The 18568-nt window shown below is 29.9% G+C and overlaps 1 protein-coding gene and 1 long non-coding RNA gene across 2 annotated transcripts in view; both read right to left on the bottom strand.

The window, feature by feature from the left end:
* Positions 1–18568, bottom strand: part of LOC309661921 — an 859734-nt gene that overhangs the window by 720037 nt on the left and 121129 nt on the right. The window lies entirely within an intron of this gene.
* Positions 1–18568, bottom strand: part of TECRL (trans-2,3-enoyl-CoA reductase like) — a 132122-nt gene that overhangs the window by 23239 nt on the left and 90315 nt on the right. Inside the window, exons 6-8 of the mRNA XM_082463894.1 lie at positions 15419–15524; positions 14092–14164; positions 8439–8482 (exon numbers count right to left, since the gene is read on the bottom strand). Coding sequence (XP_082320020.1) covers positions 8439–8482; positions 14092–14164; positions 15419–15524 — 223 coding nt within the window. The remainder of the gene's footprint in view (positions 1–8438; positions 8483–14091; positions 14165–15418; positions 15525–18568) is intronic.

Raw genomic sequence — 18568 nt, 5'->3', positions numbered from 1 at the left:
ACCAAAACAAAGGTTCCAGGGAGACCAACTTGCAGGGAGATATATATCTTGCTCTTCCTAACAAGTTTCATCATGTTAAGCATTCTCTGCTTTAAATAGTGAAAATGATGTGTCTATAGAAAAACAAACAACAGCAGACAAATGCCCTAATATAGAATTTGTAGCCATCAATCAAGTAGTCAGGCTGTCATATTATCAGAGTAAAATACTTTTAGTTTCCACAGCAAAAACAAGTAACCTTTATTCTATGATCTCATAATATTTTTAGAGGATGACCATAATCTATCTTTTTTCTGCATATGTTATCCCTACATTTTTATATGCATTATTATTAATTATTGGCAGTTCTAATATCTTATAACTTTATCATTTAAGCAATGTGATCATCATTTTACTAATTTATATGAAACAGAATCTGCTAAAATGTTTCTAACACTCTTAAGCTTGAGTTTCAGCTATCTTTTCTCTATAATAATGATAATAACAATAATTATAATTTTGTTATATTTATTTTACCTTAGTAAATATTTCAAGAATAAGGAAAATCTAGGCTAAATATATAATTACAAAAAGTTTCACCTGTGAAATATATCAACTCTTCTGATCTTGGGAAGTTAGTTTCTTTTCTTTTTTCTTTTTGGAGAGTTAGTTTCTACTTTAAGGGATAAGGTATATCACACACACTGAAATACTATTTGATAATATAAGCCAATATTATACTGTCTCAGCATTCATTAAGTCATAACTTATGATAATTTATATTACTATGATCATAAAATTATAGAACTTTATTCTAATTCCTAATCTCTACTCTTTTATTATGAAACCCACTTATATGTGATTCCATTTTTTAAAAAGGATAATATACATGTGTTTCAGAAGAAATATATTCAATATATTAATTATTGGTTTAACAGAAAGTACATGAATACCAACCTATGATTATTTTTCATTAAGACAATTTTTTTAGAGCAGTGTGAAGTACACAGCAAAATTGAGGAGAAGTTAACAGAGATTTCTTACAGACTCCCTGCCAATACATGCATAACCTCCTTCATTATCAACACCCACCACCAGACTGGTACATTTGTTACATTTGATGAACCTACATTGACACATCATTATCAACCGATGTGCACAGTTTACATTACAGTTTGCTTGGTGTGAAACATTCTATGTTTGGACAAATGTATGACATTTATCCATCATTATGGTATCATACAGAGTGTTGTCACTGCCCTAAAAATCCTCTGTACTCCTCCTGTTCATCCTTCTCCCTCCAACTTCTGGAAACCACTGATTTTTTTTTACTGTCACCAAAGCTTTGGCTATTCCAGAATATCATAGAGTTGGAATCATATAGTATATAAGCTTTTTAGATTGGTTTAAATATACATTTAAGGTTCCTCCATGTTTTTTTCATGGATTGATAGCTCTTTTTTTTTTTTAACACTGAATACTCTCCCATTGTCTGCATATACCAGTTTATTTATCCATTCACCTACTGAAGGATATCTTTACTGCTTCCAAATTTTGCCAATTATGAATAAAGCTGCTGTAAACATCCCTGTGCAAGGTTTTGTATAGACATACGTTTTCAACTCCTCTGGGTAATACTAAGGAGCATGATTCCTGGGTCACATGGTAAGAGTAAGTTTAGTTTTGTAAGAAATGTCAGTCTTTTTAAAATGGCTGTGCCATTCTCATCAGCAGTGAATGATAGTTCTCATTGCTCCGCATCCGCACCAGCATTTGGTGTCATCAGTGTTTTGGATTTTGGCTATTCTATAGGTGTATAGTGGTATCATGTTGTTGTCTTAATTTGCATTTCCCTGATGACAAATGATGTGGAGCATCTTTTCATATGCTTATTTTCCATCTGTATATCTTCTTTTGTGAAGTATTGGTTAAGGTCTTGGTCAATTTTTTAATCAAGTTGTTTGTCTTATTGTTGAGTTTTAAGAGGTTTTTTAAAAAAATATTTTGGATAACAGTATTTCATCAGACATGTCTTTTGCAAATAATTTTCCCAGTCTATGCTTGTCTTCTCATTCTCTTGACATTGTCTTTGCAAAGCAGTGTTACATTTTAATAAATTAGCTTACCACTTACTGCTTTCATGGATTGTGTTTTGGTGTTGTATTTAAAAAGTCATTGCTATACCTAAAGTCATCTAGGTTTTCTCCTATGTTATCTTCTAAGGATGTTATAGTTTTGTGTTTCACATTTAGGTCTGTGATCCATTTTGAGTCAATTTTTGTGTTGAGTGTTAATTTCTAGGTCTAGATTTTTTTTTTTTTGGCATGTAAATGTCTAGTCATTTCAGCACCACTTATGACTGTCTTTGCTCCATTGTATTTTCTTTGCTTTAACCAATATACATTTGAAAATGAAAAGCTGAAGGATTTTAAATAAAATTTCAGACATCATATTTATATTATTGTATGATATGAATGATAAATTTTACTAGTTCTTTTAGTAATTTATTTTTTGCATGAGACTAATATTTTATTGCCTAAACTTTGCTATAGGAGAGGATATTTTCACTCATAAATTGCAACTCGAAGTCTGATTTTGGAATTGATTTAATGTTTAAAAATAGTTTATTTTATTTCTCTGATCCATCTCATTACCACAATTTTGGGGCTATCTGAATTTTTTTAATCCATAGAGCTTTCATGAAATATTGTATAACATAAGAGTGTGCACATATAGCATAACAATATAGTATAAGAATAACACAATAGAGTAGAATTTTAAAAATAAATATTATTTAAAAAAATAAATATATACTATGTAGTTAATTATTGTTAAAACACTTCTCATTATTTTGGGGATTCTTTTACATTAGCTTTGATATTATATATTTATATATAATTTATAATTATATATTTTGATAATTATATACCAAGATGACAATTTTTATGGTTATAGTAACTGCTGATTTTATTTTAAATCATTACTATAATTAAGAGTAAGTCAGTTTTAGCTGAAAAACAACAATAATTATAACAAATTATAATGAAATAGCAAAATATAATATGTATTAATTTTATATCATTAATTTCTTAAAACTAGTTTTGTAAATAAGTTATTTAAGAAGAAGTGAGTTCAAATTTAGGTATAAATGTTGATTACTATTTATGTTATTATTTATGTCAGATATTTCAGGGGCTTTGAGAAGAAGTGAAAATGATGAGAAAACATAGAGTCCTAGATTTTAAGTCTGCAGTAAGGAGTAAATGTAAATCATTTTATTGGTATCTCTCAAGAGTTGGCAGAGGATCAGAAAAAAATTGTCATGACCAAATCTGAGCAAACTGCTGAAAATATTTAACTTTGGTACATTTTTTTTTCCCCTCATTCATCTCATCCACAAATACTAAATACAAGCACTTCACTAGCCTTTCTGTGGTTTCCACAGCAGGGCCCCACTCTCCTCCACCCTTATTAAAAGCTATGATATATCATTCCCACAATCCTCTCCCCTAATCAAAAATAATTGTGCTATGTACAATGTCCTTTTCAGCTAAATGCTACCAGAGCAGGTGTGACTTCTTGATAAGAGCCTAATTTATTATTTCTCCAAGAGTATTTGCATTTTAATAATGAGAAAACAAACTCAACCTAAATGAGTGAATAACTAATTGTGAGAATGAGGACACAGAGGTAAAACCAGGGAGAAAAATTAATGTCACCACTTTTCAAACCATGTCTTATGCATGATTATCTATTCCTCCCATTTTGTACATTATTGAAGACAGTACGAAAAGCAAGAAAAAAAATTTCTTTTCTGATGTAATGCTCAATGTACAAAGAATTGACAGTCAATTGCTTCTGGAGAGCAAAAATAAAGTTGAAAGAAAGAGTGGATAAAGGAAACAGGATTATTATTTATGTAAAATATATATTGTTTTGCAATGGTAATTTTGGTGTTTTGTGGGTGAAGTTGGGTTCAGAGGATAATTAGGGGGGTCATAGAAATATGAAGAGCCTGGATTATAGTGTGTCTCAACAATATTTGCAGCAGAAAATCAAAATTACATCTAAAAGTTTTAGAGAGAGATATTCTAAAGTGCTTATAGAGTTGCACATATTTGACTTTTTCCTTGTAGATTTTGTGATACCAGAATATATTCAAGGGAAGTAAATTGTGTTGAAAGTCAAAAAGAATTTATACAAAAGGAGAGGTGATAAAACACTTCTTAGAACATAGTTTAAACATGTCAAAACTCACCAAAATCAAAGATTTTCCACAAAGAATCATTACCTAATTTTGGAATATATTATGTACACATTGTGAAGTGTCCTGTTTTGCTTGACATATTTTGTTTAGTGTATTAGGGAAATCAGAATATTAGTAGAAAGAAAATGGAGGGAGTAGAAGAAAAAGTTATAACTGTTAATGGTTAGTCCGCAAAAGGGATGATTCATCCATTAATAATTAACTATAATCATATTCAACACAGTTCTAACATATTTTCTTCTTACCAAGTGGTAATCTGGCTCTACATAACTACAGAAGCTAAACCAACTTTAATGAATAATACTTTTCTTCTTCTGTGTTGAAAGAGTGTATAGATCAATAAATGAAGAACATGATGTTTTGCAAACATAACATTTTATTAGCAAAAACATTAGCACTTGCAAATAGGATACACATTTTCTGGTTGAATTTTATATTATACAAGATTGACCCACGAATTTCCCCTTTGTTTCTTCTATATAATTGATTCTACTATATACTGGTAATTTTAATATAAAATAATTTAAAATAGATTGGACTTAAAAACAGTTTGCTTATTCTTTCTAAACTGTTTGCACATATGTATTTGTGATAAACCTGAAACTCACACATATGTTTTCAGTTATTATGAATGAAAAATTTAACCTTGAACTATAGGGTGTTATGCTCATAATAATATGGTAGGAATCTTCAATTCAGGTGATTATATACAAGCTCAATAAACTCAGTAGTTGTTATATTCTGTATTAGAATAAATTTCCTAAAATTCATATCTTACTATCATATTTTATTAGTAAAAGTTCAATGTGTCTTGCTTACATTAAGAAGTTCCAGGATTAGCAGGCCTTTTTATTTTATTTACTTATTTTTATTCTTTTCCATTATAGTTTATTACAAGATATTGAATATATTTCCCTATGCCATACATTAGGGCCTTGTAGTTTATCTATTTTGTACACAATAGCTTGCATCTGCCAATCCCAAGCTCCTAATTTATCCCTTCCCCCACCCCACTCTCCCCTTTTGTAACCCTAAGTTTGTTTTCTATGTCTGTGAGTCTGTTTCCATTTTGTATCATATTTTAGATTCCACATAAAAGTGATATAATGTGATATTTGTCTTTCTCTGTCTAACTTACTTCACTTAGTATGATAATCTCTAGGTCCATCCATGTTGCTGCAAATGGCACTATTTTATTTTTAATGACTGAGTGATATTCCATTATATATACCACATCTTTGTTATCCATTTATCTGTCAATAGACACTTAGGTTGCTTCCATGTCTTAGCTATTGTAAATAGTGCCACTGTGAACATTGGGTGCATGTATCTTTTTGAATTAGAGTTTTCTCCAGATACATGCCCAGGAGTGGCATTGTTGGATCATATGGTACCTCTATTTTTAGTTTTTTAAGGAACCTCCATACTGTTTTCCATAGTGGCTGCACTACTTTACATTCCTACCAACAGTGTAGGAGGGTTCCCTTTTCTCCACACCATCTCCAACATTTGTTATTTGTAGACTTTTGAATGATTGCCATTCTGAATGGTGTGAGGTGATACATAATTGTAGTTTTCATTTGCGTTTCTTTAATAATTAGCAATGTTGAGCATCTTTTCATGTGCTTATTGGCCATCCGTATGTCTTCTTTGGAGAAATGTCTATTTAGGTCTTCTGCCCATTTTTTGATTGGGTTGTTTTTTGTTTTTGTTGTTGTTGTTATTGAGTTGTATGAGCTGTTTGTATATCTTGGAAATTAAGCCCTTGTCTGTTGCATCGTTTGCAAATATTTTCTCCCTGAACATAGGTTGTCTTTTCATTTGTTTATAGTTTCCTTCACTGTGCAAAAGCCTATAAGTTTGATTAGGTCCTATTTGTTTATTCTTGCTTTTATTTCTACTGCCTTGGGAGACTGACCTAAGAAAACTTTGCTACGAATTATGTCAGAGAATCTTTTGCCTATGTTCTCTTCTAGGAGTCTTGTGGTGTCATGTCTTATATTTAAGTCTTAAAGCCATTTTGAGTTTATTTTTGTGTGTGGTGTGAGGGAGTGTTCTAACTACAATGATTTACATGACGCTGTCCAGCTTTCCCAACACCAGTTGCCAAAGAGACTTTCTTTTCTCTATTATACATTCTTGCCTCCTTTGTCGAAGATTAATTGACTGTAGGTGTGGGAGCTTATTTCTGGGCTCTCTGTTCTGTTCCATTGATCCATATATCTGTTTTTGTGCCAGTACCATGCTGTTTTGATTACTGTAGCTTTGTAGTCTTGTCTGAAGTCTGGGAGGGTTATGCTAAGAGACCTTTTATATTTGTCATCACAATTTACAATTTTAACAGAGCCACAGTGGAACTTATGTTGCTTTGAAATGTGGAATTAAAGTTATTACATTTACCTAGTACGTCTGTATTGGACATAGTCTATGCTACTATTAATTGGTATTTGTGTAGTTTGGTGCCTTGGCTCCTATAAGACAGCAACTGTGATAAAGTTTTCCTATTTGCCTAATTCTTCTTGTTATTATTTAATAAATGTTTTCCAGTGGATAATGTATAAAATAGCACTGACTAATAAAGGCATGTATGAGGAGGAAGAACTAGTATGTTAATAAAAAGGGCAGAGTTTTAAAAAATCTTTAGGGGAAAGTGTACATAACCAACTATTCGAATTTTGATTATTTCCAGTTATGTCTCTTTTCACTTTTTAAGAAAAATATTATAACTATTATGACATATAGTGTTTTAAAAAGTTACAATTTTTCTTAAAATTTTTCTTTCACGCCAGAGCCATGGATTTATAACCGTATCACATTTGAAAAAAGGGAAGAAATCAAGAATATTATTTAAAATGGGAGCTGTGTAAATATTTACAATGAAATAAATGACAGTAAATGAGTTGCAAAAAAAAGTAGGAGATATCTTAAGGAGGAAAAATAAAACAATCAGATATTAATCTAAATACATATCTGAATAAATACCAAGTGTGTGGTTATTATTTTGTTCACTCATCAATATATTCTTCCATTTGCTCACATTTACTGAGTAGTTAACATACAGAGAACATTAGACTTGGTTCAACATAGGTTAACAATGAAGGCATCAAAATAAATGAATTGCAAGATTGCTGACTATAAACAGTATACACACATGGAAAATTAAAAGGCAGTGATATATTTACAAACTATTTGCTTTAAAATTCTAAATAAAATAATTTGTAATTTATTCAAGCAAGTGGTGAGTACACTTGTACAATACTAGGTGCTAAAAAGATAAAAGCATAACCTGCCCCTCTCACAGCCAACACAGTAGTGGATGTTATTAACTAAATTATTAATTCTATATACATATATATCTATGTGTATATACACACACATACACATAAAGGTTCATATGAGAGCTTTTTATGAAGTGTAGTGTATAATTTGTTCCTTGTATGAAATGGTGGGATATAAGTTGTTCAGTACAAACTTCACAAAGGATCTTGTCATGTACGTGAATCATGGGTGCTTATCAATGTATCAGGGACAGGAATAGTGGGAGTTAATCTATCAAGGGCAAGAATGAGGGAAAACACGACTAAAGAATGAAATCATGGAGTTATATGGCATGTGGAGCTAAATATATATCTAAAAAAATAATTAAGGTATTTCAGAAATAATAAAGAATCTTTTGTAGTCAGATTGGTTTGTATCAGATTCAGACAATGCATATGTGAAGTTAAATAGAATGATCTAAAGAACTGGACTGAGGACAATTAGTATAGAGCCCTGTTTCATTCACAAAAGTAGACTTTGTTTTCATTCAGAATTACTTAACAATTACACCAAAGTTTTCTGGATAATCATCAGGTAGACTTGTAAAACTTTCTGCTCTTAGCAGTTTGTAAGTTGGTAAATGTGCAGACAACTGGAAGAATTACTAAGTTTAATTTTTCCCCCAAATTTTACTATATTTCAAATAATTCTAATCATCCTTTATAGATGAGTAGAACATTTTGATGAAAAGATTTAGAGAGCTAATGACTTGATTATGGGAAGTTATTTGATTTATTTCATTTAATGCCATTATGTATATAATATAAAAATAAACCATATTTTCTACATGACAAATCCTTAAATGCAATCTATTTGAATGCTTAATAATGTCACAATTAGAGCATGAATAGCAAATAATATAAATAATACATACCAGAAAATTGATAGCAGATACTGTGACTTGCCTGTTTCCAAATGCTAGAAAGCAGAAGAAGATGTTAAGTAAACACTCATTTTTTTGGATTGGCAAACTATAGATATAATTCAGGAAAGATTTATTGGATATCACTACCCTCTAATAAAAAGTACTATGTGATATGTGATATGTACTATCTGACCTTGTGGAATGATACTTTTGCAATCTAAAGAGAAGACAATATTTTGCTTTCTATATATACTTTTCTTCCAGTGACCTAATGATATTTAGAATGTAAATGGAGTCTATTTATAATTTTTATTAGTAAACTCTTTGAAAGCAGATTTAATTTACCTTGTTCGTCATTTTAAAAGCATATTAGTATGACCTAGTGTGTAATTGCACTCAATAATGTCTCTTCTTTTTTAATGTTCAACAATAGAAAGAAAAATGCTAATAATAGTAATTTTTATTTTTGCATTGATGTTTTGCAACAGGCAATATTTTAAGTGTTTTATATATTTTCATCATAAAAACAAACACATGAAGCAAATATTATTGTTCTCACCTTACAGTAAAAAATTATACTTTATATAACTTGCCAAATCATATAAAGAGTAATGAACAAAATGGAATTTGAAACAGAGTTCTAAATTCACCTTGTTTATAGTGGAGAATTTGGAATATACAAAAATAATGAAAAATAAAATTATCTAATAAGCTCATTATCTGTATTAACAGTTGCATTTCTTCTAGTTTTATGTAAATTGCATTTATTTATATAAACACATCTACAAATAAAAATTAATATAATTACTCATTTTGAATCGGGTTTTTAACGTAAGAATATATTTAAAGACTTTTACGATATTATTAAATATTTGTTGTCAAAGGTATGGTAGAAACTACATCATAATGTATAATGTGGCTAGTCTTAAAACATTAAATATTATCCAATTGCTGCATAATTAGAATTACTTTAATTTTATAAATAATAGACAGTACTGTTTCAAACATCTTTCCATATAAATCTTTTATTTAAGTTCTATTTCCATGGGCTAGAAACTTAAGAGGGTAATACAGTTAAATTTTATATAAGTATTTATGCATAGATATATGTAAAACATGTACATGTATTGGAAGTTTTGTTTTTATAAAGTACATATATATTATTATAAAATAAAATATATTAATGGACACATTTTTGAAAGAGATAAAAGAGTAAAGGGAAAACAAAATTCATCCATGGAAAAGCAGTTAATATTCAGATTTTTCCCTTTGGAAATATACATATTTGTTATATACTTTTACCATATTTGATAGAATTATTTTATAATCACTTATTCCCTTAATATTATGTTATATATGTTTTGCCATAAAATTAAACATTTTTCTCTAGCTAAATCATAATAATTAGCTGGTATTCATCCCTATAGACCATAATTTTTAAAAATTTGTATCTACTACTAGACTAAACTTCACTAATTCAACACCAGTTTTTAGAAATTTATATGGCAGGCTGTGTGATTGTGGAGAAATTAATTATAAATAAACACAAATGCAACCCTTATCCTAATAGAAATTATTTTCTGACAAGGAAACAAATACTCATCACATGCTAACAAATGGAAGCATGCAACTTTAATGTGTTACTGAGAAGGATCTATGCAATATTTAATATAAGAGCTAAAAAGAAGGATTTGTTGTAATCAGGGAGATCAGGGAGAACTTTGAGTACATGACTGAACTTTTATCTAAAAAGATGAATAGATATTAACACAAGGATGAGAGGGTTCAGAACATTTCATGCATCAAGACTGTGAAGATATGCCTTGTTTTCATTTTTTAGTGAGAATAAATAATGATGTGATAAAAAGGTACTGGGCCAAAGAGTGTAATTTTAAAGTATTTTTATATTTATTTCCAAAAAAATTTGCAGATAATATAATTTGAAACAAACTTTCTAGAAAAAAATGTTAGACACCATTAAAACTTTCTATAATGTTTTTATAATTTGTATAATATTTCACACTTAGACAGGCAAAAATGTAGGTCATTTTTCCTTGAATGTTTTTGATACTAAATATTTTTCTATTAAACTTCCTGAACATATGCATTCCAGTTTATGGTTAATGGAATATTCTTGCCATTGGGCAGTCCAATTATGATAATATATTTTTCTTATTTATTTTAAATATTGTTCAAGTATGTAAAGTGACCTCCCTAATGGTATATGTGTTGGAAATACATACCAATATGTTGTTTTTCATTTAAGTACTTTGTGTGTGTAAATGTGCAGATGCTATTTATTTTGTGCAGTCAAATCTGTTGAGAATAGGGCTATAAAAAATGTGAAACTGTTAGTGCAGAGAATACAGAAAGAGGTGAAAAAAATACCCAGTTGATGTAAAGGGCAAAGCACAATGTAAATTATGACAACATAAAAATAACGGAAAATTAATTATCATATCTGTAGTAAGGACAAAATATCCTGAATTACACACTTGAGTATGTAAGTCAAAAGAACATATACAAAGTGAAAGCACAGAAAAATATGATGAAAAAATTAAACACACATAAAAAATACAACCACTGTTTCTTTCTTTCTTCTATTGTGAGGATGAAATGAAGGAAGATTACATTGTAAGCATTCAGGTTTTAAAGAAAATTTTCAAGGGAAATAATTTAAAAATTGGCTCAACTATTCTACAACTCTTAAGTACCTGAACTTAACGCAGCATATAGTTTGAGTACAGTGTTTTAATATAAAGGAATTTTTAACTTGTTTAATTAGTATGTTTGTTTCATTTTCCTTAAATATGATTATTTAATAAGATTATAACTACTTGGCTAAAAAAGCTTTGATGTGTACTGTTTACTCTTTTGTCACTTTGTCATAGTCTTTGCTGTAATGTTAGTATTTTTACTTTTAGATTCAATAGTTATTTAGGAATAGGTTTTTAAGTATCTAGTTTTAAAATTTTTGTTTAAAAATTTTTGTACTTATCTATGTTTTCAGGTTTAGTTCATCTCATTTAAAGATAATGTAGTTTGTACCTTTTTTTTTTCTTTTTGGATTCCACATATAAGCCTATTTACAAAACAGAAATAGAGTCACAGATGCAGAAAACATACTTATGGTTACCTAGGGGGAATGGGGGGAGGGATAAATTGGGAGATTGGGATTGACATGTATACACTACTATATATAAAATACGTAACTAATAAGAACATACTGTATAGTACAGGGAATTCTACTCAGTACTCTGTAATGACCTATAAGGGAATAGAATCTAAAAAAGTGTGGATACAGGTATATGTATAACTGATTCACTTTGCTGCACAGCAGAAACTAACACAACATTGTAAATCAACTATACTTCAATAAAATTAATTAAAAAAATAAAGATAGTGTAGTTTGTACTAGTTCTACTTTGAAGGAACAGCATTTACAATCTAATATATAATCAAAAATTTTAATCTATAAATTCTAATCAAAGAGTTATAAAAGGGGAAGAACAATCTTTAAAAATCTTAGGCAGAGATAATGAATGCAAGGATCGAACTTTTTGTAGCATTTAGCAGAAAAGTGAAATTCTAAGGAAAAAATAAAACCTAACAAATGTCATAATCACATGACAAATTAGATCCCATTATTTGCCTGCAATGTGGGCTAATTATCCTAGGCCCCCCACCACTGTTGCTATAGACTGAATGGTGCCTCCCAACATTTAGATGTTGAAACCACAACCTTCAATATAATGGTGTTTAGAGATGGAGCTTTTGGGAAGTAATTAAGTTTAGATGAGGTCATGAGGTTAAGCCCCTTTTGATGGGAATTAGTGTCCTTAATAGAAGAGATGCCAGAGAGCTTGCTTTCTCTCTCTCCACCACGTGAGCGCACAGAAGGGAGCAATCTACAAGTCAGGAAGAGAGTCCCTACCAGGGAACCCAATCTGCCAGCACCTTGATCTTGGACCTCCCAGACTCCACAATTGTTCCAGTTATTTGCTGGTTGTGAGTGAAATGAGTAAGAGATGTGCAGTTATCAACCACCATCAGATGTCACTGACCATGATGTGCATCCGTTATTTATAGAGTGATATGTGGACTAAAGAGCTAGCTGCAAAATTTGTACTTTGTGCAATTGCAATTAGCATATGTGGTAACTGAATTTGAAGCATGGTTTTAGGGGCTGGTATTATTTAAATAAACCATAAAAACTGAAATCCATGCATATCAGAGCCATGCAAAGCATGCAGTGCCTGTAGATGATATTCACTCTCCACTTGGAATAGGTATTGTAATGCTCTATATATTTTCACATTGTTTGAGTCCTACTTACATCATATTCATTTAAGAGTCTTAAGCACAGTAAAAGTAAACTTTCAGAGCCTTATTTTCCTAATATATAGTGGGGAATATTAACACCTACATAATAATATTGTTTCTAATTACAAAAGAAATAGCAATTTTGCAGTTCTTGACAAACAATAAGTTTTCCATAAATATTTTGCATATATTAACACAGTTAACCTCTATTATTTTGTATCAGTTATAAGAATGTAGCATTTTTCAGAGGCTCCTCTTTTTAAACATACTATGGATAAAAAATATCTTTAAAAAAATTTTTCTGTTCATGTTCTAAAGTTAGAATGTACATCTTTTGTTAAAATATTTTTAAAAATCAGTTAGAGTTTTGTGAGATCAGGGAATTTTCTCCTTCAATATTCATAGTTAATTTGTTAGTATTTAGAAGAGTTAAAGTTCTGAACATTGCAATCATTTACTGTGATTGCTGAACTAGATTTGCTGATTTTGGCAAAAACCCTGAATAATGTAATTCTCTGTGTCAGTGCTTCAAGAAAAGATATTAATTTATTTTAATGTCTTTAAGGTTTATGTTATTTTATAAAATCTAAAATAAAGCTTGAATACATCATTTATATCCATTTATTTTCAAACTTTACAAACTAGAAATAGACCACAAAAAATAACTCTCAGTTAAATATGAAATGTCAACACATAACACTAGGGCTCTGCTGTGTGTGCCTTGTGAGCTGCAGTAAAAGCTGAGAAGAGAAAGGTCCACAGAAGATAAAAGAAATGGAATTCTTTGATCAGGACAGGTATGTTTCCCCCAAGATTAGGAATTGAGGATTTAGATTTGGTTCCAGTGTGCAGTTCACTAAATTGCTTCATCTGAGTCAAGGGACAAGATTTAATAAAGTTATAAATAGGGAACAATATGCCACAGGAAAAAAAGCCTCTATTTTTTTCTTTTGAAGTTATAATTAAAAGAATAATTTAATTATTTATTTTAAAAATCCTGATGGTTGTACATGATTATGTGATCATATGGCATGTTTCTTTTTCATCTTTCCTCTTTCATTTTACTATCTGTCATTTTGAAGGTTTATAATCAACTTACATTTTTTGCTAGAGTTTCTATGGAAAGAAAATAAATCAAAATATGTCAGTCAAATATGGTCTTTTAAGCCTACATAAAAATTTAATGGAGTATTATGAAAGCAATTTAAAATTGACATTTTTTCATTATTTTCTTATTCCTTTATATGTTCCATGTCGTTCATCATCTCTATGTAGTTTAGAACAGAGTTTTGATGTTGGCAATTTAGTATGGGTATAGTTAAGAATAATTTCTACATACATGGTGGTGTATACCGTGGGTGATTAATGTAGTAGGCAATCCAAGAAGTGAATCCCCAATAAAAGGCACAACTCTACAAATAAAACAAAATAAAAGTTAGGGAATATATATATATAATATATATCACATCATTTGAAGTCACCCCATACATTTATATGCCACACTGCAGCATTTTGGTATAAAAACTGTTATAAATTTTCTAAGCTAGTTAAATGGAATGCTTCTTCATTCAGTAAAGTAGCATTTTAAAAGTACCTATTTGATATCACTAAGAAAATGCATTTCTTTGCTCAACACTTATTAATATAAATGAGTATTTAGGATATAGAGAAATGTAACAATATATCGTATGAAGATTTTTCAAGAATAGCTTTTGTCTATCAAGTAGTAAATAGGAGTGAAGTAATAAAAATAATAAATAGCTATTTTCCAACAGTAAATGAATAAAAGAATGAATTATTTAATCATTAGTAGTAATGTTTCTTGATTGATTATAGAGGGAAATGGCCTGGTTTTAGGTGTACTAGGCTATGATGCTGATCTTACATGACGAATTTTAATACCTTCTCTCAAAAGAGAAGCTAGTCTAAATGATTTTTTGAGGTTTGTAAAAGTTCTAGAGTTTACTGTTTCATTATAATGACAACAGTAGAATGTCTGCTTGTTGAAATTTTTAGAAAGCAGATATTTGCTAAAACTCAGGAATATTTTAGTAAAGAAATAATTCATTCTGAAACTAAATTTTAAATTGGAAAATAAATTAAAATAAATTTTAATTTGAATTGGAAAACTGAATTGCACCATGTTATCTAATGTACATTTCCATTTTAATGTTCCAGAACATTTCCCGTTTTCTTGATAGTTAATTGATGGTTAATAACGTTTGTATTTACCATTTTGGGGAAGAGCAAAGATATTGTCATTACACTGACACCCATCACAAATATAGGATGTAGCATCATCATTTTAATCACACAAATGTATGTTTATAAGAGGGCTTATATATGAGATTCTTCCTCTTCAAGTGGCACTTAATCTGAATTCAGTGCTAAGTATTTCCAAAATTAAAGGTGCCTAAAAGTATGTAACTTGTAACGTAAGGTCATGCCAAATATTTTATGTGATGTTATTGGTTGAGGGCAGCTCCAATGAACTAGATTGCTCAGGAAATGGCATTTCAGGGGCAGAATGTTTAAGATATACTGATACAGCTGAATAGAAAAATCTAAGCTTGAGAGAAATAAACATGATTTAATGATGATGCAGATGATCCAATACATAAAATTTCTCAATAACAATTAAAATTACAAAACATATCAGTTCCCACCTTTATCAAATTTTTCAAAGGTGTATGTCCTGCGGAAACCTTGTGAACAAATAAGGTTTCCAAAAGGTATCGGATATAGTGTATACAATGACAGAAGCAGGCCAAGCTAGAAAGAGAATAAAACACAAACACATTAAATTCCCTTCCAAAAATCTGGGTCGCCTTATACATAAGATGTTTTAATTTTTTTTTTTTTTTAGTTTACTACAACTTTCTTTTTCTTATTTATTTTTATTTTTTATTTTATTATTTTTTTATGTGGACCATTTTTAAAGTCTTTATTGAATTTGTTACAATATTGCTTCTGCTTTATGTTTTGGTTTTTTGGCCTCGAGGCATGTGGAATCTCAGCTCCCTGACCAGGAATTGAACTCACATCCCCTACATTGGAAGGCAAAGTCTTAACCATTGGACCACCAGGAAAGTCCCTTTTTCTTATTTTTGAAGTTACATCTTTTTTAAAATTAATTTTTACTGGAGTATAGTTGATTTACAATGTTGTGTTAGTTTCTGCTGTATAGCAAAGTGAATCAGTTATACATATACATATATATTCACTCTTTATTAGATTCTTTTCCCATATAGATCATTACAGAGTATTGAATAGAGTTCCCTGTGCTATACAGTAGGTTCTTATTAGTTATCTGTTTTATACATAGTAGTGTGTATATGTCAATGACAATCTTTCAATTTATCCTTCCCCCACTTTTCCCCCTTGGTAATCATAAGTTTGTTTTCTACATCTGTGACTTCATTTCTGTTTTGTAAATAGGTTCATTTGTATGCTACAGCTTTCTATTTATCAGGAAATATTGTTTCTGGTAACCAAAACACAAGTTTTTTTGATATTTTTATTTTATTTATTCTAGAAAATTTCTAAATTTATTTAATAATAAAAGTACTGTAACAACAGTTTCTATAAATTTATTTCTGATGACTCTCATGATATTTCATAATAACAGTCATAAACTGTATGTTCACATCTGCCCAAGGAATATATATATCAATATAATAATTGTAAATTTGCTCATATCAAAATGGCTTAAGATTGAAGCAGAAAATTTACAACTTTAAAAGTATTCAAAAGATACTTACAGTGCATTTGACATTTTATAATATTCAAAATACTTTTTTCATTGTCTGATTGTCCTTTAGCAAGTACCATAGACTGAAAAAGTTCGAATTTCCTTTCCTATGGAGTCAATGCAGCTTTTGTTTTGTTTAGTTTGTTTTATGTTTGGTCTTTGACTGCCTAACATATTGCAGTATTATGTGTTGCTTTGGTTGCTTTGTTTTTGTTGCTGTTCTAACGTATCACCTCTTCTTGTCATTTATATAACTAATATTTAAAAAGTAAATGTCAAATATGATTTATAGAAGCATGTTTTCTTGTTTATATTTAAAATATATTTCTATTAAAATACACACCTATTTTATTATAAATAAACCTGTAAAACTTCAAAAACTATAATTGTTATTCAAGAAAATCAATAAGAATCAAAGATTATATACTTAAATGTATAAAGGTTAAGCATAAAAATAAGCATTTCATTTACAATATGTAAAATCAAACATTGAGTCTACACTGTAAGTTTATATTAAACACAATGAATTAATGATTTCTGGTATTAACAAGAATGACTTTAGGGAAAACAAATAATTAATCAAATAAAAACAAACCAACCTGGCTAAATCATTAGGGAATATATCATTATTCATTAATTCATAAAAATATAATTGTGCACCTATTATGGGAGAGACATGTTCTGTGTGATGTGTATATCTAAGAACAATAGACAAATTCTGAAAGAAGTGAGAAAACAAAGTGTAGATATTTGGGGACAGAGCTTTCTAGACAGTAAGAGAAGCAAAAACAAACATCCTGATATAGAAGTTTGCATGTGGGTTCAAAGGACTGGTAAGAGAATCAGCATCTCTCTTAACTTGTTGGTTCTTTTGCAGAATATTTATATAAATACCTGAGTAGTAGAATTTTCCATTTTGTAAGAAAGCAGAAAAATTATCTTATGCCCAGCAATGTAGCAGAGAACTGAATGAGAAATTTTAATTTAAACTATGATTAAATTAGTTCACATATTTAATTTATATTACACCATTAGGGCATAGATATTAGCATAGCAGCTAGCTATGACTTAATATCTGGATATATACCACTTTGCACATTATTGGACTTTGCACTTACCAAGTTTGATTTCATTCCAAAATATTCTTTCTATTTAATTATGGTTGACTTCCCTTCAAACATCAACTCTTTCTCTTTCCAGTACTAAACTAATTGAACATCCATAAATAGGCTTGGGTCTCTTTTTTCCAAATGTAATATTTGAAAATATCTTATGTTTCATCAAGTAAGTTTCAAGGTATGAGGGCTGTGAAAGAAGACACTTTATAGAGCTGCAAGGGAGGCAGTGTACCAGGTTTCTGTTGAGGAAGAATATGAAGGCAATGTTCAGATAAAAGGTTGACAATATAAGAAATTTTGCGAACAGTGGACTTTGAATTGCAAAGGGCACAGTGGAAGGATTCCAGGAGTTGAGAAGGGCTCAGTAAAGGCAAAAAATAGAAGATTTTAGAGTTTTTTTAGATGGAGTGTGAGATATGAGGGATGACCTGACCTCTACTAGACACTTAAATTTCAAAAGTAGTTTATGTGTTTGTATCTCCTCTGAATGATTTAATATAAACTTAACATATTTGCTCCTTAGGAAGAATGTGGCACAGATACATTTATCACTGAGATGTTACAAAACATGCTGTGTTTGTGTTTAAGAATAATAACCAACTATCGGTCAATTCCTTTGAGAATGCTGCTGGGGAAAAAAAAAAGTGTTCTTTTTTCATGCTGTGATATATATCTGGTACACATTATATATTTGATCTAAAAAATGAGGGCAATTACATTCTCCTATGAACACTCCACCCCAGACTCTTTCTAAATGAATTGGGCATTCTCTTAACTTAAGAAAAAGAAAGGTAGGCTTTAACATTCCAAAAGGCCCTGAACAACTTGCCAGGTACTGACCTGACTATGATCCCTGAGATCCAATCTCCCCTTGCTTCTCTGTACCTCTGCTCTACTAGCTTTCTCTCTGCTCCTACAAAGCATCAAACTGCTATGTACCACAGATA

The sequence above is a fragment of the Balaenoptera physalus genome, assembly GCF_965194825.1.
Source record: "Balaenoptera physalus genome assembly, chromosome: 5".
In the NCBI taxonomy this organism is placed as follows: Eukaryota; Metazoa; Chordata; class Mammalia; order Artiodactyla; family Balaenopteridae; genus Balaenoptera; species Balaenoptera physalus.
Note: the sequence above shows the minus strand (reverse complement) of the source record. Positions and strands in the feature narration are given on the sequence as shown.